The sequence below is a fragment of the Vipera berus genome (genome assembly GCF_964194415.1).
Source record: "Vipera berus genome assembly, chromosome: Z".
In the NCBI taxonomy this organism is placed as follows: Eukaryota; Metazoa; Chordata; class Lepidosauria; order Squamata; family Viperidae; genus Vipera; species Vipera berus.
Genome location: NC_138205.1, coordinates 103,304,487 through 103,329,286, shown reverse-complemented (window position 1 = coordinate 103,329,286; position 24,800 = coordinate 103,304,487). Strand labels below are relative to the sequence as shown.

At 37.7% G+C, this 24,800-nt stretch overlaps 1 protein-coding gene across 5 annotated transcripts in view; it reads left to right on the top strand.

Annotated features, from left to right (window-relative positions):
• VPS50 (VPS50 subunit of EARP/GARPII complex) overlaps positions 1–24,800 on the top strand; it is a 78,928-nt gene that overhangs the window by 40,104 nt on the left and 14,024 nt on the right. For all 5 annotated transcript variants that reach the window (XR_014028717.1, XM_081346529.1, XM_081346527.1 and 2 more), the window contains exons 21-22: positions 13,231–13,352; positions 18,662–18,742. Coding sequence is in view for 4 of the 5 variants with exons in the window: in XM_081346529.1 (XP_081202655.1) it covers positions 13,231–13,352; positions 18,662–18,742 (203 nt within the window). In the remaining variant the exon portion in view is untranslated. The remainder of the gene's footprint in view (positions 1–13,230; positions 13,353–18,661; positions 18,743–24,800) is intronic.

Genomic DNA, 24,800 nt, shown 5'->3' with positions numbered 1-24,800 from the left:
GGAGAATTTACTACTTCTGGATGTGCATCAATATATGTGTTTTTATAATCCCTGATGTAACAAAATTTGCTTCACTATTTAGAGAGCTTTTTCATAACAATTCCCAATCAAGTGATCCTACTGACTCATTAGCTTAATCTATAAAATAATAGTAGTAGTAGTAGTAGTAGTAGTAGTAGTAGTAAAGTTGGAAGGGACCTTGGAGGTCATCTAGTCCAACCCCCTGCTCAGGCAGGAAACCCTATACCATTTCAGACAAATGGGTGTTCAGTCTCTTCTTAAAAACTTCCACTGTTGGAGCATTCACTGCTTCTGGAGGCAGGTTGTTCCACTGGTTAATTGTTCTGTCAGGAAGCTTTTCCTTAGTTCTAGGTTGCTTCTCTTCTTGATTAGTTTCCATCCATTACTGCTTGTCCTGCCTTCAAAGGCTTTGGAGAATAGCTTGACTCCCTCTTCTTTGTGGCAGTCCCTGAGATATTGGAACACTGCTATCATGTCCCCCCTCGTCCTTCTCTTCATTAAACTAGACATACCCAATTCCAGCAACTGTTCCTTATATGTTTTTGCCTCCAATCCCCTAATCATCTTTGTTGCTCTTCTCTGTACTCATTCTTTAATTTAAATGAATGGATTTTTTTATTATACGGACATAAGGGAATGTAATGATTTTCCACAGAACCTTATTTGTATGCATTTTTGTCTGTAGTGCTGTTTTCCCTGAGTTCTTTCTTGATTTTCATTATGCTTAAAAAAATCTACATTGATTAATTTCATCTAAAAGCACGAGTTGTAATACTTCAGAATCTTCTGGGATCCTGTCATAATAGGTTAATAAATTTTGCCAGTCTTCATGGACAAACTCTTGGTATCTGTCTTTAGACTAATCTGTTGTTATATTTGCTAGTTTAAACACTACACTGAATTATCTATGTAAAACTTGATAGAGACACTGGTCATCTTTAGTGGATCTTGGCATATATAAAATAATTGAAATAAGAAAAATAAGAAAAAAAAAATCCTAAATGCAGCTCACAAATTGATCATTTTTAACTATTTCCATTATAACTTCTATAAAAAGTATCCCTAGATAGCCTGGCAGTTATGTTGCAGAAGTTAAAAGTCTTGCTTTTAAATATTAGTTTGAGTATAAGAATCCGGACACAGCACAGAATAGAGATGCACATCATTTTTGAAAAGCTACATAAGAGTGTTGATGCCTTCTCCAGAATAAAATGGGATATATAAAAATCATAAAAACAAGTACCCCTGATTTAGATGAATAGAATAAGATTATTTGGATTCATCTCCTACTTTTGTATGATTTTCTTGGGCCTAAATGTACATATCCCTATACTGGGAATTCTATATTGTGCCTACTTTATATGATATTAATATTCAAATAGCTCTTTGAAAAGCTCTGTTTTAATAGCTTTGTAGCAGGATGCGAAATTGGAGCTGACCTAATTTTAGGTGGGACGCAGAGGGAGAGATTATTCTGTTAAGTGGAACTACAATTTAAAATCAGTGCCTCTGGATCCCCAGTGATTTGTCCTCATAGCAAATAGGGAAAAATTGATATCCTCAATTGGGACCAATGTACTGAATGGGACCGTTCTTCCTGAATAACGTACTTAACAGCCAAGGCATCTTGGACTTATGAATTATACACAGAAACCTCAAGAAGAACAATATAATGGATGGCTGTTAAGAATTTTCACTTGCCAACTGCAGTTGCAGTTTCCAGGTAATTTTCAGAAGTTAACACCATGGAGAGGGCATTGCTATATACCTTAAGGGTGATCAGGACAAGAATCACTACAGAGTCCTTGATGCTCTCTGAGTTTTGTTGTTTTCATGCAGACTCTTCATTACCCAAACTAGGTAACATCATCAGTCATGGTAGAGAGTAGGGTTTCCTCTCAGTTTGTATTCTGGTGGTTTACCCTGTCAGTGTTGGTTCAGGTGGTCTTTGTGGTTCTTTGTTTTGTTTTTTAAAATATATTTTATTGATTTTGTAACATAAACACCTTAATATTTGGTAAACAGTGTGTTGTCTGGGCTTATATTTACAAAGTAATCACTAACAATCAGTTTTTATATTCCAAAGTCCATATAATAGCTTTGCTTGATTTCCTCTTCTTCCAATAATATTCTCTTTGCCAACCTTGAATTAATACAATTCTTATTAATTCAATAGGTAACTATTTAAATATACATTTTTCCCTGAAATTTCTACCAATAATAATCACATAACATCATGCTTTTCTGTCTAGTCATCTTGGTTGCCTCATCTTGAATCCTGTTTACAATTCTTATTTAAATTTGTTTTCCCTCCAATGTTCAAAACATTCTTACTGGCCAAAAATTTCTCAAGGTTAATTATATTTAAGTATTTAAGTCTATTTTCATATCTTAAAAAGTAAATGAAAAAAGACACCAAAGAAAAAGAAAAAAGAAAAGAAGAGAAGAAAAAAGGAAGAAAATAATATACTACTTAAAATACATATCCCTCTTAAAAACTAGTATACATTTATTTCCAAGTTTTTTTCTGTTCTTTTTACCCATAATTAAACCTATGTTTAATCTTTAGATGTTCCATTTAATAAATCCAGTCATCTAATATTTTAACTCTATTCAAAACACTTTTTAGTTATCTATTAAAATTTTCTTAAGGTCAATTACACTTAAATATCTAAAACATTTCCTTTGTATTAACCATCCCAAATATTTTTATATTTCCCCATATCAAAAAGAAACTAAAAAAGAGGAAAGAAAAAAAATACCATCTTACTTGGGGTATTTATCCCTCTTAAACTAAAATCTTTCTATTTCTTCAACCATATTTGAACAAGTGTTTAATTTTTAAGTATTCCCTCTGATAAGCCCCGTCATCTAATTTCTCAATTCTCACTTTAGCCCTCTCCTTTGTGGTTCTTTGATTGGTCTATTTACTGTTAGCCCAGAGCACCAAATATCCCACAATTCAATCCTGCACTACAAATATTCTCCTCTTATCAGCATGAATCGCTCTTAGTAAGTCCCTACTCACAGTGGGGCTGCAACTGATACCTCGAGTAAAAGCTATAGGGGAAAGCCCTTAAGATACAATTCCAGCTGTGCATCTAGCTGTAGCTGGAAGTCCAAGGGCACAAGTGAGACACAACTTGTTCCTTCATGGGAAATATCCTCAACCTGAGATATATTTGGAGCCAGCAAAGAGTTAGATGGTCTTTGAACGAATAACAGTCCTGTTTCATTAGGATTCATCTTCATCTTGTTCTATCTCATCCAGGCCCTCACAGCTTCTGGATCAGGTTTTCCATGATATTTCCAGCCTAGCCAAGCCCAGCATAACGGTATTTTGCTTAGAATGCTACTGATACCTCATCAGAATCTGGTTGATAACTTCCCTCATCAGGCTTACATAGATATTAAATATTACAGGGGAGGGAATTGGTCCCAGCAAACTTTACAAGGGAGTGAACCATTCTCTATTATTGTAGTTCTGTTGGAATTGTCCATTTAGGAAGGATTGGAATCATTAGAGATATATAGGTAGGTTGAATTTGCAATTCCTCAGACTTTGAGTGAGGCTTTCAGATCCCCTCTCAAAATTATAGTTAAACTGTGACTTTTAACCTGACAGAATGGGGAAAATAATTAAATTCATAGAGAGGGAAGATTTTAATTGTATTAAGTGTACTGAATTTAACTTTTTCCTTCCATTCAGTCATGTCGGATTCTCAAAAATTGCCTTGATAAGTTGCAGCAGTTTTCTCGGCAAGGTTTTTCAGAAATGGTTTTCCAGTGTCACCTTCTTAGGGCTAAGAGAAAGTGACTGGCTCAAGGTCACCCAGCTGGCTTTGTGCCTAATATTGGACTAGAATGCAGGGTTTGTAGCCTGATTCCTTAACTACTACTCCAAACTGGCTCTCAATATAAATTTAATTAGGTTAAAAATAATAATCATATTTCACATTTGGCTTGCAGTACCCACATTTTTGTATTTGCTCTGCCAGCATTTTGCAGTGCAGTTTTCAGCATGTTACCGAAGGCTGCAGATAGGATTCAGCTAAGAAAAAGTTATTTGCCCCTGTTTTAATGAAGTAATTTTTTTTAAAAAAGGTTCCCAAAGTAGAATATAAGGGTTAATTGAATGTTTACCACCATTAAACCTGTAATATTAATTATCTTGTTTGGTTAGATTTCTATAGTGGCATTATGTATAGCTTTTACTGTTCTGTATTCAGAAATTGCTAATTGGCATGCCCGCAGAGCTCTTAACTGAGTGAAATATTTGAACTTGTGAAACTTTTGTTTTCATTCTCAGTAATAGTCTGAAACAAACAAAGATGAAAAATGGCAAAATTGTGCTTTCATGTATTAACCAACTCCAGCATGAACATGAAAAGTTATATCTTGATGAAAGCCTTGGAAGAGCAAACAGCAGGGATATCCCAAAGGAATCTTGGAAAGTGTCTGAGCGGAGGCTTCCAAGATTAGGGTTATTTTTTTTTATTTTTTTTTAGAATTTCAGCTTTCACTGCTTGGGCTCTCACACATTTTTGAAGCTATATTGAATTTACAAGAGATCTTACATATATATGGCTCATGATATATCCTGCTACTTAATTTCTTTCTCAAAATATAGAACAAAAATATTTCCTGCTATCACCTTGCTAGACTGTAAAGGACAAATCTCAGATAGCTTCTTCATAAGCCATATGGGGTCATTTTATCTTGAACGATTGTTTTCTCTTTGATGGTTCCTTCCATTCTTTATATTTGTGAAACAGAACCTAAGCCAGAGCAAGTATAGGAATATTTGAAGACGTTGATAAACAATCAAACAACCTGTAAGAGATAAAGAAAAAAATGGGCAATACACATAGAGGTAGCTCTCCACTTATGACCATAATTGAGCCTGCAATTATGGTTGTGAGTCATGATGGTAGTTGAGTGTGTCATCAAATGATTGTGCCCAATTTTATGACCTTTGGTTGTTTTATGCAGTGGTTGTTAAGTGAATGCTGCAGTCATTAAGCAAATGCATTGTTTGCTATGAAGTGTTATTGCCAGAAAGCAGAAGTAAATGCCAATTTCTGACAAAAATTGTGGTCATATGACCACAGGATGTTGCAGACAGTTGTAAATGTGAGCTGGTTGCCTAGCACCTAAAATGTGTTCACATGGGTATTGGAAGGGGGTCAGGAATCTGAACATTGAATCTGGGTTATAACTAGCTTTTTCAGGATCTTGTCTTAACTTTGAATGGTTGCTAAGCACTGTTATAAGTGAGAAACACCTATATATTTTTGCTTGTGCACACTCTTGTATACTGTATGTGTTTTGCAAGTTTGTGTAAATACATATAAAATGACAAACACTTGACACTGTGAGCACAATTATTAGGCAAGTTGAATTTTGGAGGATTAATTTTTGTATTGAACAATTACAGTGCTCTTGGTCAATCCAAAATATTAATAAACCTCAAATCTGAATATTTAAGAAAGTAAAAGTGAGGTTTTTGGCTTTCTTAGGAGAATATGTGTGCATAATTATGGTGCAACTATTAATGTGCAGAATTAACTAAATGGAAAAGAAAAATTTGTCCATCTCACTCGTTTATTTGCATCTGCTAAAATGAGAATAATAAACAACTCAAAATATACAAACAACCATTTCTGACATTTAACACAAAAAAATCAGTGACCCATATAGCTACTCTTCTTTTTAGTAACAGTCATAAGCTTTTCATTTATGGAGTCTTGTTTCTTGATCTGTTGACGATCAATGTTTTGTGCAGCAGCAATCACAGCTCCCAAATGTTGTTCAGAGGAGTGTACTGTTTTCCTTGACAGTAAATCTCCCATTTAAGAAGGGCCCACAAGTGCTCAATAGAGTTTAGGTCAGTTGGGGAGGGGACTTTGTCATTATTCTTTCATCTTTAAGACCTTTATTGGCTAGCCACTCAGTGGTGTACTTCGATGCATGTGATGGAGCATTGTCCTGCATAAAATTCATGGTCCTCTTGAAAGATGCAGACTTTTTCTTGTACCACTGTTTGAAGAAAGTGTGTTCTAAAAACTGGCAGTAGGTTTGGGAGTTGATTTGGAATCCATCTTCAACCCAAAAAGGTTCAACTAGCTCATCTTTATAATACCAGCCCATACCAGTACCCCACCTCTACCTTGCTGGCATCTGAGTTGAAGTGGAGCTCTGTGCCCTTTACTGATCCAGCCATGGGCCCATCCACCTGGTCCATCAAGAGTCACTCTCATCAGTCCATAAAAAGACAGATTTGAAAAATCTGTCTTCAGATATTTCTTGTCCAAGTGTTGCCATTTCAGCTTATGTGTCTTGTTCAGTGGTGGTCGGGTTTCAGCCTTCCTTACCTTGGCCATGTCTCTGAGCACTGAATACCTTATACTTCTGGGTACTCCAAGTGTAGGTTGCAGTTCAGGAATATGACAGCCATGGAGGATAATGGATTCCTTGTAGCTTCACGTTTTGATTCTTCTGAAATCTTTGGCAGTTAATGTGCACCTTTTTTTCTCAACACGTTTCTTTTGACCTGTTGACTATATGCAACAAAACGTTTGATGGTTCTGTGATCATAATATCTTAGCAATTTTAAGAGTGCTGCATCCCTCTGAAAGACTTTTTTGACTTTTCAGAGTCAATTATTATTTTTTTTGGCTCATTTTGCCTGAGGAAAAGAAGTTGCCTAATACCGTAATTATACACACCTTGATATAGGGTGTTGATCTCCTTGGGCCACACCTGGTATGTTTACATCCACTAACCATTTCAAGTTTATACAGCTTGGACGTGGAAAATATGCAGGCAAATGATAATACGGTCAAAATACTCACTTGCCTAATAATTGTACATATATCCATTTTCAGTTTATCTATCCAGATTGAAATTTATACAGATGAAGGTAGCCATGTAAAAGATGTCTTAGATCAGGGGTGTCAAACTTGCAACATCATGTGACATGTCCCAACGTATCGTGACTTTTTTCCATTGCTGGCAATGGGGTAGGTGTGGTTTTGGCATGATGTATCCGGCCCACGGGCCGGCAGTTTGACACCCCTGTCTTAGATTGTACCAATACAAAATTAAATTGCAATATATAACTTAATAAGAACAATCACCATCATATAAACCCGTTTTAGTTTGAAAAATAATTTGTTCTTTTTTCTTAATCATATGACTGAGCAATTTGCAAGCTAGATAAGTTTATGAAAATGAAATAAAATATAGAGTTTAAATAAAAACGTGAACATGTATTTTTCTTTAAAGTCATTGCAGAGCGTAGCTTAGAGACATTTAGCAACAGTTTGCAGATACGAAGGTGATTTTGAATGACCAGATGAAAAAGTGATTTTGTGACCAGTCCTCAGATTTATGACCTTTGCAGGTCTGTAAAGCAAAGTCAAGGTGAAGCAAGTTTGTAAGCAGAGTTCATTTAATGACTCAGCTGCTGGTCCCAATATTGATAGTTATGTGAGGACTGGCTGTATTTGTCAAGAAACATGATTTGCTTTCTTCACATTTGTTTTCATTTCCTTTGATTTTTGTAGAGTACAATAAAAATAACTTCCTGGTAATGACCAATTTACTGACTGGTTGCTAGTTTTGTAAAAGTAGGTTGAAAATTTGGTTTCATTCTATAGCTGGAATGAAAAAATGTTCCTGGAAGATAAATGGTATTGAGCTGCACAATGATGCAGTGATAAAGAAATATTCTTGGCACCTAACAGGGGAAATTATCTTGGAAGGACAAGATTTAGGTGAGGAGTACTTTGTTTTTCCCATGGTTTCTTAAATATTGTCCTTCAAACTGCCATATTAAAAGAAAAATGGAACATTGATGCCTGCATGACAAGAGTAAATTATTTTATATTGCATATAGGTGTTCTTAAGTACTTGAATTATTATGTTTTAGTCCTAAAGAGTAATGAGAGCTAGAAAAAGAGGTTCACAAAATTAAACAGTTCAGAATTATTTAATGTTGTTAATACCATTAAAAGAAGAAATGTCATTTAAAAGTATATGTGGGCACTTTGTACATTTTGTTTTGGAGTGCAACTTGTCTTACTATTACTTACATTTTTAGGATAAGATATTAAGTGAATACCACAGGAAATATGCAAGAGTCAGCTGTTTAACATAGCCCATGTATTGGAAAAGAAAAACTATATCTCCTCTGTCTTGATTCAGCACTTCCACCCAAGCAGGGCACAGAAAAAAATAAATCATAAATTAAATTCATTCCCCAGATCTATGTCAGTGTTTTTTTAATTCTTTGCAAAATTTAAATAGTTTAAAGAAAATGTGTTGGTATTTTTAAGAAAATTGATATAACTAAAGCTGTAATACAACCATGAAAACAAAGATTAAGAAAAAGTTGATTTTTTCCCCCTGTTACTGATATTTTTTCTTTGGACTAATAGGAACATTTAGAAACAAAATTAAGATTATTTTTTAAAAGATCCATAAATAATTGCCTCTTTAAAAACAATTTTCTTGCACAATGCCATTCTGGTGGGAAACAACAACAAAGAAAGCACCAAAACAACAGAAATAAAAACATGTTGGAGGCCAATTTCATACAAACTAACAATAAAGAATGGTTCACCTTGTATCCTGGTCAAATGCCTATAAGTATACCTCACATTTTCAATGAGAAAGCCAGAAAGATTATTTTTTTGGGGGGATTATTCTACGCAGTAGGCAGAATGACGTTCTGTACCAGCCTGCTACCAGCCCTGCAGAAAAGGCAGGGACAACCCCTTTTACAAGAAGGCAAGAGGCTGGAACTAAGCCTGCCAAATTTATTAACATAAAAACATAAACAGAGCAAAGAGAGCAAACACGAACCATGAAACAGGAGCTATTCAAACGGTTGCCTTCAGCAAACCAGCCTTCCCACGCATTCCCCTTTTAAACAGTTCAGGGCGTGGCTTCTCTCTACCTCCTTCCGAGGTGCCCCATTGCCTTCCAGTGTTTACTCCTGATTGACTGCCTCCTGCGTCGGGCGTCCTTAAACAGGGCCATCTGTGGGTCATCTTCATCCAGGCTGTCAGGCTCACACAGCTGGGTCTTCGTCATGACCAGGTGGGAGGGGCCTGGCTGAGGGCTCTGTGGAGCCTCAATATTATTCTCAGCAAGCTCTCCAACACCCCCCTCCTCCTCCTCTGAATCATCCGACCCAACTGCCGAACCCACAGGCTGACCCTGAATCACAACAGACATAGAAGGCATGACTCCTTAGATAACATTGCTTAATAGAAGAACACATCATATGCCATTCTTGTCAGATTTTGTGGAAAAGGCAGAAAGAATTGAAGATAACCAGTCCAGCAAATAGCTGGACTGAAGAATTTTGTAAGTAATAACCAACTCCTTGCATTGTACCCAGAACCATTAGAGACTCAGTGTTCATTCATATAACTAAAGAATTCTATTCTTGGTTTCATTTGAATTAAAAAATGTATTGTGTATCTCTTGTACTGAGGCCTACAATATTTTATGATTATGGTATGTTTCTTTTAAGGTGATATGATTTTCATTGGAAAATTCAGGATAAATAAATTATAATTTCCTGATTATTTCCATGATTTACGATGTCCAGATTGTATAATTGCTTTTAACCAAGATGGCATTTTTTGCATGAAATATTAGCTGACATTTGGGGTAGAAGATATGGCACTGAATAAAGAATAGAATATGTATTTGGGAATCTTAGAACTGAAGGTGTCTTTGGTGTAGCATTTTTAACAGATCCCATTGGAGATACCTGTGCCAAATTCTAGCATGACATCCTACATAATTTGGTCCACAAATGGGAACTTAATAGTATTAAGGTGATGGGAATAAGCTTGAACATTAGTAGCTCAGACCATAAGGATAAGATTTCATTCTGTGTGGCAAACTAAAAAATATTTTTCTGTTTTCTGGTGTATTCTATTGTAATTGCCCCAAAGAATCTACCTACCCCAATACTCTTAACTGGGAGGGTTATTATGCATTGTCTGAATAGAGAGAGACATCAAAATGGAGGAGTTGCATAAAAAGTAGAGTCACCAAGCTAAAAATAATGCTGACAAATGTATGTAATGAAGGCAGGAAAGGGAAAACTCCATTCATCATAGCTTCTATCTCACAGTTAGGAAAAATATGGATAGTCAGTCTATGCTACACATGGATCTCCTTATGTCTTTCTTAGTAAAAACTAACATATTTGAAAGACTACTGACAATAACCTGAGCATTGCAGTTATTGCAGCAAGAACAAAATCCTACATTCAGTATTACTAGCACAGGAAGTAGATAGAATGTGTTGGATTTTAGTTGTGGTACTTAAAATCAGATCTATTCTGTGACAAAAGTATTTTTATCCTATTCCTGGGGCTCGTTTACAGTCTCTGAATCTTAAAAAAACCCTACTCCGGAGGTTTGAGAAACTCTTGGAGGTGCATGCTGAAATGAGGACTTCAGTGGGAAAGCACAATTGAGTTATACTGCTATCTCACTTATTTTAGCAGCTGAACTAGATCTTAGTTCACCCAGTCTATATCCATTGAATACAGGTAATCCCCAGGTATGAACGTTTATTTAGCGAGTTTTCACAAAAACGAATTAATTCAGAAATTAGAAATTAAAAATTGTGACTAAAAAGAGCCTATGTAGCCATGTGGCTTGGATTAAGGCTGTGTTGCAGTGGCCTCCATTTTTAAATCTGTGACTTGTTTGGGCGTAGGAGAAGCCAGAAGGTTTGGTGGTGTTTTTTTTTTTTAATCCCTGGTCACATGGCCAACAAGAGCTGATGTGGGGCTGGTTTACTTTTGCTTTTGCTGCAATCTGCTACTGCCCAGACTGGAGTGTATGGTAGAATTACTTCTGTAAGTATTGTAAAATATATATTTTTTGTTACTCTATAGTGCTTGCAAACAAACAGTTTGCAAGCACTTTGGGAACTGCTCTGCTTGTGTTTGCAAACTATTGAGCTTATATTTTGGAGATTAGTGTATATTACTGTAGTTTGTAGTTTTTAAATTTAAATTGCCTCCAGAAGTTGTGGGTACCCTATCACTGGAAACTTTTAAGAAGAGACTGGATAGGCATTTATCAGAAGTATTGTACTCTCTTGCGAGAGCAGTGGGTTAGACTAGATGACTTCAACGTCCATTCCATCTCTGTTACTATTGCAAGTCAAGAGTTCTGCAAATCCCTCCCTCTGGGTGCCTGGCTGGAGATTCTTAAACTGGCGAGTGGTGTTTTTTTTTAAAGCAATACCCTCCCCCCCCCCTGAGCAGCTGAAGATGCTTGAGCTGGCTAGCAGCAGTTGTTTTTCTAAAAAGAACTTTAATGACTGCAAGCCCTGCTTGAAGGCAGTTTAGTTCAGAAACAGCTGATGGGTGTCTGGTGGGAAACCCTCCCAGTTCAGTTAACATGGCAGCTATGGGAGGAAATAGTAAGTCATATCTTTATTTAATTCGATTTGATTAATGAATTTGATTTTTAAAAATTGTAAAATTGAGTCTGATTCATTTAATGAGGTTTTTTTTTACTTACAAGTCTAATGACCAGGCTCCATTAGGTTCATACCTTGAGGACTACCTGATGGTGCCCAGCAATCATGTAAATTGTGGATGTTTCATTGATGTCTAGTATTCAAGATTTTTGATAATTATTTAGCTTGATTTGTTAGATTTATAATGCTGCTTTACCTTCAGAAATACATTGTGGTATATACCGTATATACTTGAGTATAAGCCGACTCGAGTATAAGCCGAGACCCCTAATTTTACCCCCAAAAACTGGGAAAAGTTCTTGACTCAAGTATAAGCCGAGGCTGGGATCCGCCGAGTGGCTTTCAGCACTGGAGAAAATGCAAAATCGCTCGAGACCAAACTCGAAGGAATCAGCTGCTGGTGGGAGCGAGGCGATCCGTGCGGTCCCGTGACAGCCAGTCGGGCAAGCAACGCGAAGAGCGGCAGGGCTTTATTTTTGCACCGTGGAGCTCCCCCTCCCCCTCCTCCCAAACTCCCCGTCTCTCCCCCTTCCCCCCACTTCCCAGAGCTGAATACAGGGAGCGCGGATCCAGCCGCCGGCGACAGAGGCTCGATCCGCCGTTCTGCAAGCCTCCGCCGCCTGGATCCGCGCTCCGCAAGCCTCTGCCGCCGGCGGAGGCTGGATCCGTGCTCCACAAGCCTCTGCCGCAAGCCTCTGCCGCCGGCGGTTCCAGCCTCCGCCAGCGGCAGAGGCTTGCGGAGCGCGGATCCAGCTGGCGGCAGAGGCTTGCGGAGCGCGGATCCAGTGGGGGGGGAAAAGCCCTTTAGCAGGATTTGCCTGCATGCCGGCGGAGGGTGGATCCGCGCTCCGCAAGCCTCTGCCGGCGGCAGGGCGCGGATCCAGCCGGCGGCAGAGGCTTGTGGAGCACGGATCCAGCCTCCGCCGGCATGCAGGCAAATCCTGCTAAAGGGCTTTTCCCGCCCACTGGATCCGCGCTCCACAAGCCTCTGCCGCCGGCTGGATCCGCGCCCTGCCGCCGGCAGAGGCTTGCGGAGCGCGGATCCACCCGCTTTGTGTTACCTGCCATGAAACCAGTCCTTGCAGGCGTCGCACTCTATCATGAAGCGGGTTACATCGTAGGGCAGCCAGGCAGCGGAAAGAAGCAGGCAGGCAGGGCGCGGAGGTCCGGAGACCTGCCGACGTTTGGGGAGGTTTGGGGAGGTGCGCGCGCACCTCCCCAAATCTCCCCAAACTTCGGCAGGTCTCCGGACGGCGGCGGCTTGGGAGAGGTGCGCGCGATCCCGGAAGCACCGAAGCCTCGGCCGCGTGTAAGTCCTCGGTAAGTTCTTTTTTTTTGTTCACTGGAGTATAAGCCGAAGTGGATTTTTTCAGCCCAAAAAGTGGGCTGAAAAATTCGGCTTATACTCAAGTATATACGGTATATAGCAGTCTTCTGCTGATACATTCCAGCTCTATGGAAGATATTGGGCTGAATGATAGTATTTTGCCACAGTCATCAAGTGACCCTTGGATCTCCCTGGACTTAATCCAATATCTTAACCATAGTACCAGCTGGCTGCCTTAGATCTATTGGATGCATTTTTCATTCTCATTTGGGGAAAGCTATAATAAGGTTTGTGAGACAGGCACTGTATATGGGCATTCTTGAGTCAGAAAGTTGAATTGTTTTTTTTTCTTCTTCAAGGTAAATACATGCAAATGATGAACATTTTGAAGCCCATTGCATTTGATGTGATTCACTTTATGTCACAGCTTTTTGATTACTACATGTATGCAATATATACATTTTTTGGCCGAAATAACACAGTAAGTAAATATAAGTAAACAGTAATTTTGAGCACAGTATAAATGGAAAATAATGGAATTAATTGTAGCTAGCATAGTGTATTGCCTGTGAAATATTACCAAGGCTGTGGAAGTGTTTTTCTTACTTTGCTTTTTAAGAGTATTTTTCTCCAATGTTTATATGCAATCTGTATAGTCAAAGAATAAGGCTTTTATAATTTGAGCATTGATGAAGAAGATACATTATTTTTATTTTTTTTATTTTAATTCCATTTATATCCCGCCCTTCTCCGAAGTCTCAGGGCGGCTTACAAGCTTACAAGGTATTCTGAAATAGATTTTTGAATTAATTATTTTTTTAATCTTTTGGGCCTTAAACCTGATGCCTTTTACAATACATTATAGTGAATTTGCCTATATAAAGATCATGGAAGATACTGACAATGATAAATACAATCCTTCTGAAAGGGAATGTTTTCAAACCAATGGAAAGATTTTATTTGGGATTGATATTGTATTATTATGTTTTGGAAAATAAATTCCTGGAAGAAGAAAAATAAGAGGTAAATGGTGCCATGTGTTCATTGACAAATATAATGAAACATTGAGTCAAAAGATGAAACAAACTTCAGGCTAAATGTTCTTCCCTCCAATATCTCAGTGACTTTGTTGCAAAGATTGTCTTATGCCAATGTTGATCATTATATCTGAATAAAACTCTGACTTAACTAATTATTTCCAATTTGCTATCATTAACTATTAAAGTACCCTTCATGGATTATTGCCTTGTTGTGGCGAAAGGGCTTGCGTAATTCAATGCAGGGCCACCCAAGACAGACAGGTCATAGCAGAGAGTTCTGACATAACGTGATCCGCTGGAGAAGGAAATGGCAAACCACTCCAGTATCTTTGTCATGAAAACCCCATGGACAGTACCAAAAGGCAAAAAGATATGACGCTGGAAGATGAGCCCCTCAGGTCGGAAGGCGTCCAATATGCTACTGGGGAAGAGCCAGAGGGCTAGTACTAGTAGCGCCAGAAAGAATGAAGCAACTCGGCCACAGCCAAAAGGACACTCAGCTGTGGATGTATCTGGTGGTGAAAGTAAAGTCCGATGCTGTAAAGATTTTTTCTCCATAGGATCCTGGAATATAAGATCTATGAATCAAGGAAAGCTGGACGTGGTCAAATGAGATGACAAGACTGAACATCGACATCTTAGGAATCAGCGAACTAAAATGGACAGGAATGGGTGAATTTAATTCAGATGACCATCAGGTATACTACTGCGGGCAAGAATCCCTCAGAAGAAATGGAGTAGCCTTTATAGTCAATAAAAGTGTAGGGAAAGCAATACTGGGATACAATCCCGAATATGACAGAATGATCTCAGTTCGAATCCAAGGCAAACCATTCAATATCACAGTAGTCCAAGTCTATGCCTCAATCACTGGTGCTGAAGAGGATGAAATTGACCACTTCTATGAAGCCCTACAGCACCTTATAGAACTAACACCAAAAAATGATGTCCTTATCATCATGGGGGATTGGAATGCTAAAGTACAAAGCCAAAAGATAACTGGAATAACAGACAAGTTTGGCCTTGGAGTACAAAATGAAGCAGGGCACAGGCTGACAGAATTTTGTCAAGAGAGTACGATGGTACAAAAAGAAGCAGGGCACAGGCTGACAGAATTTTGTCAAGAGAATGCGATGGTACAAAAAGAAGCAAGGCACAGGCTGACAGAATTTTGTCAAGAGAATACGATGGTTATAGCAAACACTCTTTTCCAACAACCCAAGACGGTTCTACACATGGACATCACCAGACGGTCAACACAGAAATCAGATTGACTATGTGCTCTGCAGCCAAAGATGGAGAAGCTCTATACAGTCAGTAAAAACAAGACCAGGAGCTGACTGTGGCTCAGATGATAAGCTTCTCATTGCAAAATTTAGGCTTAAACTGAAGAAAGTAGGGAAAAGCACTACTAGGCCACTCAGGTATGAACTAAATCATATCCCTGACGAATATACAGTAGAGGTGACAAATAGATTTAAGGAATTAGATCTGATAGACAGAGTGCCTGAAGAACTATGGACAGAGGTTCGCAACATTGTACAAGAGATGGCAACTAAAACCATCCCAAAGAAAAAGAAATGCAAGAAAGCAAAATGGCTGTCTGAGGAAGCTTTGCAAATAGCTGAGAAAAGGAGGGAAGCGAAAGGCAAGGGAGAAAAAGAAAGATATGCCCAATTGAATGCAGAATTCCAGAGAATAGCTAGAAGAGATAATACCTTCTTAAATGAACAGTGCAAAGAAATAGAAGAAAACAATAGAATAGGGAGGACCAGAGTTCTTTTCAAGAAAATTGGAGAGATGAAGTGAACATTTCATGCAAAAATGGGCATGATAAAGGACCAAAATGGCAGGGACCTAACAGAAGCAGAAGAGATTAAGAAGAGGTGATAAAATTACACAGAAGAACTATACAAGAACAAGCTTAACGGGTCTGATAACCATGATGAGGTGGTCACTGACCTTGAGCCAGACATCCTAGAATATGAAGTGAAGTGGGCCATAGGAAAGCTGAGCAATAACAAAGCTAGTGGAGGTGACAGTATTCCAGCTCAGCTATTCAAAATCTTAAAAGACAATGCAGTAAAGTGCTGCACTCAATTTGCCAGCAAATTTGGAAAACTCAACAGTGGCCACAGGATTGGAAAAGATCAGTTTACATTCCAATTCCAAAGAAAGGCAGTGTCAAAGAATGTTCAAACTATCGCACCATTGCACTCATTTCACATGCTAGTGAAGTTATGCTTAAAATCCTACAAGCTAGACTCCAGCAGTATGTTGATTGAGAACTACCAGAAGTACAGGGAGGATTTCGAAGAGGCAGAGGAACTACAGATCAAATTGCCAACATACGCTGGATCATGGAGAAAGCTAGGGAGTTCCAGAAAAACATCTATTTCTGCTTCATTGACTATGCTAAAGCCTTTGATTGTGTGGATCACAACAAACTGTGGCAAGTTCTTAAAGAGATGGGAGTACCAGACCATCTTATTTGTCTCTCCATAAACCTATATGCGGGTCAAGAAGCAACAGTGAGAACTGGACATGGAACCACTGATTGGTTCAAAATTGGGAAAGGAGTCTGGCAAGGCTGTATACTGTCGCCCTTCCTATTTAACTTATATGCAGAGCACATCATGAGAAAGGCAGGGCTAGATGAATCAAAAGTTGGAATTAAGATTGCCGGGAGAAATATCAACAACCTAAGATATGCAGATGATACCACTCTAATGACAGAAAGTGAAGAGGAACTAAAGAGCCTCTTGTTGCGGGTAAAGAAGGAGAGTGCAAAAGTTGGGTTGAAACTTAACATTAAGAAAACCAAGATTATGGCATCCACCCTCTCAATTCCTGGCAAATAGATTGGGAAGAAATGGAGGCAGTGATAGATTTTATTTTCCTGGGCTCTAAGATCACCGCAGATGGGGACTGCAGCCAAGAAATTAAAAGACGCTCCTGGGGAGGAAAGCCATGGCAAATCTAGACAGTACACTAAAAAGCAGAGACATCACCCTGTCAACAAAAGTGTGTATAGTCAAGGCTATGGTCTTACCAGTTGCAATGTATGGCAGTGAAAGCTGGACCATAAGAAAGGCTGAGCGCCAAAGAATTGAGGCCTTTGAACTATGGTGCTGGAGAAGACTCCTGCGAGTCCCTTGGACTGCAAGGCGATCAAACCGGTCGGTCCTAGAGGAGATCAACCCTGACTGCTCTTTAGAAGGCCAGATCCTGAAGCTAAAACTCAAATACTTTGGCCACCTAATGAGAAGGAAGGACTCACTGGAGAAGAGCCTAATGCTGGGAAAGATTGAGGGCAATAGAAGAAGGGGACGACAGAGAATGAGGTGGCTGGATGGAGTCACTGAAGCAGTAGGCGTGAGCTTAAATGGACTCCAGAAGATGGTAGAGGACAGGAAGGCCTGGAGGAACATTGTCCATGGGTCAGACACGACTTTGCAACTAACAGCAACAACAACTATTAAAGTAGTTATTTATGTAGTTACCTTAGCATGAAACCATGAAGATCATGGTACTAGCTATATAACCTCAATGATATGGTTCTAGTTTATAAAGAGAAGAATATTTTTTTTGTTTCATGGTCTTTAAAGAGCATAGAGGTGCCTGTGGTCATTAGTCTCTTGGCCCGAATTGGGAGAAAGTTCTAGGGAAGGGGCTATACTTCCCATAGTTAATTTTTGTGCTCTACATTTGGATAAAATATCGGCAAAGATTGATAAACTGGCTGTGGCTGTGTCATATTTTTCACATCTATCATATGTCATGTATTTAGAAGTTATAAATCTAAAAGTTATGGCCAAATATCAGTACAAACAAATAGAAAATATTTTCCATTTTTGAGCTATTGCATAATTAATATAGGTGGTCTCACTTCATCATTACAATTGGACTTGAAACTGCATCACTAAACATTCAGTTCTACTGTTGTTGTTAAACGAATCATCCTGTCATTAAGTGCAACAACACATGACCATGTTTTGTGACTTATTGCCAACTTCCCAATTGATTTTGCTTCTCAGAAGCTGACTAAGAACATCACAAATAATGATCACATAACCATGGGACCCCATGATATCATAATTGCGAACTGGTTGCCAAATGCCTGAGTTGCAATCATGTGACCAGGGGATTCTGCAACAACCCTAAGTTTGAGTCTTTATGACTGGTCATAATGCTACATTTTTAGCACCATTGTAAATTTAAGTAGTCACTAAACAAGACAGTAGCTAATTAAGGACTATCCATACCAATGAAACAAAATCAGCTTAACTTTTTCATGATCCTATTGATAAAAATAACTATGTTCATTGTTAATTGACACTTTTCTTGGAAACTTGAAAATCTGCATTATAAAGTTGGTGATCAGGGAGTATGATGAGATGTTACTGAACAGTAATTCTTCATTCTGATTTGAATTCACTTGGGGTTTCACATGGTTTTTCTGTGTCTCAAAGTATAACCATAATGAAGCAATGTAAACAATCCCGATTACTATCTTCCAAAACAATAGATAATTCTTATGTCAATAGTAATTGAGGGAGTTATTTTGACAGTACAGACATTAATTCATCTTTTTAATTTATGGATAGGATTGGTGAATTAATTAATTTCATGTCTCAGCAATTTCATTGGGGGGGGTCTGTTGAAGCAGAAGATATGACAAATTGGAAAGTCTTGCGTTTATTTATCTTTCACCCAAGACTTGTTACTTAAAATTCTTTCTCATTTCTAGTTTGAATCAACAGGACTTGGACTTAGTAGCAGTAGGCTTCGTACCACATTGAATAGAATCCAGGAAAGCTTGATCGATCTGGTAAGTCACAGGACTTTGGTAGAATTTCACAAGAGGATTAAAATGGAAATATTAATGTATCCTCAAATTTATCTTGAGAAAATATAGGGATTTAAGATGTATTTTGTATCTGTCAGAACAATTGTAAGGATTCCTGAAAATGTATTTTACCTTCCCATTCTTTTTACTTAAGGAAGTAGAATTAATTTAATCCTTTCTCTGTATTTTGCTGTCATGAACAAAATAAACCTGTAATGAAGATGCTGTGCTATAGTGTATGTTCTTAGGTGGAAAAACACCACAATGTAGATTAAGCTCCTTGCAGAAATTTGAACTAAATGTACCATACTGCAATTCTTTTGCAATAAATGTTGTGTTGTATGAGTTTAAATTTTCTACCAATGTTGTTTATAACATTGGCTTTAAAACAATTTGGGAATTCCTTAATATTATTTTAAAAAATAGCAGATGGAAGGAGATAGATTTATGTGACAGATTGGTCACAAAATGTCTATGGATATGAAAGAGCAATGACAATAGAAAAGACCTGTTCTTGAATTCTCTCAAAATTGCACCATCAATTTATACTTTTGTGGATAGATTTAATTATTCAATGAAGCTTAGTTTCTTTGATGGGAAGCTCTTCTGTTACATGGTAGTGACTAGTGTAACAGTGTCCATCACAGTTGAACTTTAATTGCGTTTTAGTGACAGAACAATATTTTTCCCTTTATTCTGTGAATTTGTCATGATAGCCTTCCCTTACCACAAGCTCTTAGTGATAATGACTGAAGCCATTTTACTACCATGAAAAGTTGGAAAAATGGTTTTTAAAGTTCTGTTTTGTATGCAGTTCCACAGAATTGAAACTGGGGACTAATACATATATTTTCTAACAAACTATGTTATATAATTTGTCAAAATACAATATTATGAAATACTATAAAAACTTAAAAGTATTTAAAAGTTTTTACTACAATTCTGTAGCTGATTATATATACTGTATTTGATATGCAGGAATTACATCTCATTGTAGGGTAATATTTACAGATGATGAAAATTGTTTGGGCAAGTTTATTTACCATAATTTTCAAGATAGTATACAATGGTAACAGCAAGATTATAACAAGAATGTTTGTTTCTATATTTATATTTCAATTCAAATTGACATCTGTCTTAAACCATGACTCTGTCCACTTAATAATAGCATAAAATATAAAAAAAACCACACATATATACCACAGCCAGGGTAACAGCAAACTGATCAATATCAAATCAACATAACATTTGTATGGCTTAAGCTATATCTCCTGACTCTCCACACTCAGTAACAGAACCATGTGTTTCAGGCAGGGGTCTTCAAACTTGGCCCTTTTATGACTTGTGGACTTCAACTCTCAGAATTCCTCAGCCAGCCTGGCTGAGGAATTCTGGGAGTTGAAGTCCACAAGTCATAAAAGGGCCAAGTTTGAAGACCCCTGGTTTAAGGCCTTGCAAAAGGCTTAAAGGTGAAAGCCATCTAATTTCTGGAATAATGGTACTCTGAAGAGCAGTCACTGAGATGTTATTGTTATATTATTGTTCTTGTTTTTCTTTTCATTTTCTGTTACTTTTCTAGTTTTTTTCTGTTTTGTATAAATAAAACTATTTTTTTTTAAAAAATACAACAGAAAGAAGTAAAGTGGAAATAGAATATGACATATTGAACTGTAATGTTGCACTTTAAATACCTGGCAAAATAAACTCCACTTTTTTCTAATTCTCAAAAAATGATAAGATTAGTGATAGGCAACTCTTTCTAGGAAAAGATTTCACAAGTGAAAGGAATCTGTGAGGAATGGACCACACTTTTCTGGACTTAAATGGTATGGGACATGAAATAGACCCTGTACAGTTGATCTTTGCCCAAAAGATGGACCAAGATGTTTAGCAGGGCTGTGGCAGAAATAGTTACTACAATAGAAGGAACAATGAGATTTGAGAGTTTATTCTCTTATCTCAAGACTTCCGAAAATATTCCAAAGTAGATTGTTTTAAGTAAGCAGTTTGCTGCTATCGACTGCTGCAGGAACTTGACAGCTATAGTGCATGGTTCCCTTGATGATATCCCCTCTCTTTTTAATGGAATTAATTAGGTCAGTATTATGAATCCTTTTAAAGAGAAAAATCATAAATGCAACAATAAAATCAGGAACATCCTATTTGGACTATTAATAATATTTCCATCACTAGAATTGAGGAGATGACTGAAAAATACCTAATAAATTCAGTTTATGTTCTAGATGGAATGAGTATATAATTGTTGAAAGTACCTGTTTGGCCCTGCATTTAATTTTTCTTTTCTTATGAAGGAGATTGTTGCCATTTTGAGCAGCTCTTTATTAAAAAGTGTATGTTCTAATGATCTCTGATAATTCCCAGAATTTTTCTAATAGTGCATAACAAATAGTTTATAAATTGCTGAGATGGAGTATGTTTATATAACCCTGCATTAAGCAGGAGTACAAATTTTCGATGGACTGCCTAATACTCATTTTGTTCAGAGCTCTGGGCCTGCTGAAAAGGAGCTTCCAGAAATACAGTGAGGGGAAAAATTGTTTGATCCCCTGCTGATTTTGTACATTTGCCCACTGACAAAGAAATGATCAGCCTATAATTTTAATGGTAGGTTTATTTTAACAGTGAGAGACAGAACAACAACAAAAAATCCAAAAAAACGCATTTCAAAAAAGTTATAAATTGCTTTGCATTTCAATGAATGAAATAAGTATTTGACCCCTTTGCAAAAAAATGACTTAGTACTTGGTGGCAAAACCTCACAGAGGTCAGATGTTTCTTGTAGTTGGCCACCAGATTTGCACACAGATTTGCACACAGGAGGGATTTTGTCCCACTCCTCTTTGCAGATCCTCTTTAAGTCATTAAGGTTTCGAGGCTGACTTTTGGCAGCTCGAACCTTCAGCTCCCTCCACAGATTTTCTATGGGATTAAGGTCTGGAGACTGGCTATGTGCTTCTTCTTGAGCCACTCCTTTGTTGCCTTGGCCATGTGTTTTGGGTCTTTGTCATGCTGGAATACCCATCCACAACCCATTTGCAATGCCCTGGCTGAGGAAAGGAGGTTCTCACCCAAGATTTGATGGTACATGACCCCATCCATTGTCCCCTTGATGTGATGAAGTCCTGTCCCCTTAGCAGAAAAACACCCCTAAAGCATAATATTTCCATCTCCATGTTTGACAGTGGGGATGGTGTTCTTGGGGTCATAGGCAGCATTACTCCTCCTTCAAACACAGCGAGTTGAATTGATGCCAAAGAGCTCGATTTTGGTCACATCTGATCACAACTCTTTCACCCAGTTCTCCTCTGAATCATTCAGATGTTCATTTGGCAAACTTCAGACGGGCTTGTACATGTGCTTTCTTGAGCAGGAGGACCTTGCGGGCACTGCAGGATTTCAGTCCTTCACGGTGTAGTGTGTTACCAATTGTTTTCTTGATGACTATGGTCCCAGCTGCCTTGAGATCATTGACAGGATCCTCCCGTGTAGTTCTGGGCTGATTCCTCACCATTCTCATGATCATTGAAACTCCACAAGGTGAGGTCTTGCATGGAACCCCGGACCAAGGGAGATTGACAGTTATTTTCTGTTTGCAAATAATTGCTTCAGCTTTTGTCACCTTCTCACCAAGCTGCTTGGCGATAATCTTGTAGCCCATTTCAGCCTTGTGTAGGTCTACAATCTTGTCCCTGATATCCTTGGACAGCTCTTTGGTCTTGGCCATGGTGGAGAGTTTGGGATTTAATTGATTGATTGCTTCTGTGGACAGGTGTCTTTTATACAGGTAACGAGCTGAGATTAGGAGCACTCCCTTTAAGAGAGTGCTCCTAATCTCAGCTCATTACCTGTATAAAGGACACCTGGGAGCCAGGAATTTTGCTGATTGACAGTGGATCAAATACTTATTTCACTCATTAAAATGCAAATCAATTTATAACTTATTTGAAAGCATTTTTCTGATTTTTTTGTTGTTATTCTGTCTTGCACTGTTAAAAAAAACCCCTACCATTAAAATTACAGACTGATCATTTCTTTGTCAGTGGGCAAACATACAAAATCAGTATTCCTTGCAAATTCCCTCCCCCCCTTTCCTCTCATAAAGAGTTGGCTAAGGGAATGACCATTTCCTCCCTGGTATCCCAGAACAATAATGGTGAATCTCTTGAGCTCTGCATATCAAAATTAAGAAAACACCTGCCATCTTTCCCTCTCTCTCTCTCTCTTTCCTTTTCTTCTCCCTCATACACACATGAAAAACTATTCACAAGAAGTAGTAATAAATTAAATCATTTAAATTTATTAATAAATAAACACACACACACACACACACTTATAAAATTGTAAATATTTTTCAGAATGCCTGCCTAAGCAGTTCTAGCCTGGAAACTTTGGAGAATGCTCTTGTGTGGCCTTGCAGCTTCCAAAAGAGTGGGAAAGCATGCCCCATTCTCACATGCTTTTTGGAGGCTCCAGAGGTCTCTTATGCATGACTTCCAGAGGCCCCAAAGGCCTGGCGTGTCACCAAAAATGTCATAGCATGTCACTTGTGTAACATATATGTTCACCATCATAATCTTTTCTTCAGGTTAGCTGCACAAATATTTTCAGGGAAGATGATGTAGAATTCTTTTTAAATCTATATTTGCTTTCCTTAGAAAAGGTTTTCTAAAAGAAAGTTTTAAGGTTTTAAACTGGTAAGTGTTTCATTCAGGAGCTGCTTAAGTTTGTATACTTTATATCCTCTTCTTTTTTTAAAAACCATCTATGATAATCTCCATAAGATATTTCCAGAGTCTGTTTGTGCTAAATATACATATAGTCATTCTGCTCATGCACACTTTATTTCTAAGCCCATACAAAAATGAAAGAAGTTAATTGGAGTAGCTAAGAGAGAAAAGTAGACTTCCCAAGAGAAAAATAGATTAGTTCTGGCTTTGATACATCTGATATAAAATCTTGTTGTTTTCATTTAATTTATGTTTACTAATATGGACTTAGATCATTTATATTTACAGGGAAAAAATTGCTCATATTAGATAGAGATTTGAATATTTTACAAAAATCTAGAGGAAATATTTTATACTAACCTTAGTATGCTAATCTTACATTGTTTTGAGTCCTTCCACATGTATTGAGTATGGATTCATGTCCTAGAAAACTTCCAGAATTCATAGCCAAACGTAGTTTTGCCAGTGTGGCTAGGATTGTGGAATTTATAATTCAAAACCTCTGAAGGGTGGTAAATAGAGAAAATCTGCTTTAAATAAACACATTCATGAAAAACTATATCATAAGTCACCTTTAATTTGCAGCTATATATCTGCACAGTTATACTTTTACAAGGAAGAAAAGCCTATTCTGTTATAGCCATAGGTATAACTTCCCTTAAGAGTCTACTGAATTAGTGGACATTAAGTAAAAGCTGGCGATCTCATTCCTGCTCCTTTTTCAGTGTGGGAAATGTATATACAGAGAAGTAAAATGAATAGTTGAACGTAAAGGCCCTTTGAGGCCTTTACAAGGGACAGAAGTAGTGTCATGGTTGGTAGGTTGTTTCCTTCATCCTTGCAGAACAAGTTACCTACCCCTATAGATGAACGAGTGAATACAAGTCATTGTTGCCCAAGGACAGATTAAGTTCTCATCTAACTTAAACTAGATCAAGTATTTGTTGTGAATGTAACATGATCAAGCTTAAAATCTATAACTTTAATAAAAGTTTTGAAAAAGATTGTGTTATATTCTGCACGATTGCTTAGAGGTAATCTTTGTATTCAGCCATAGCTGAATACTAAGGAACCATATACAAAGAAGTACGTCTCTTTTATGTAACTACAGTCAATCTAAAAATAAAATAAAATCAAAGCACAATCCAAAAATGTCACTCAGATTTGCTAAAAGGTTTAATGAATGGTCAGGTAGGGTTTGCATGAGTTCTCAGTTTCTAATCTGTGTACTGTACCAGTTTTAATAAGCAGAAAATAGTCCCAACTACTTTTTAAGCTTTTAAAGATGATTT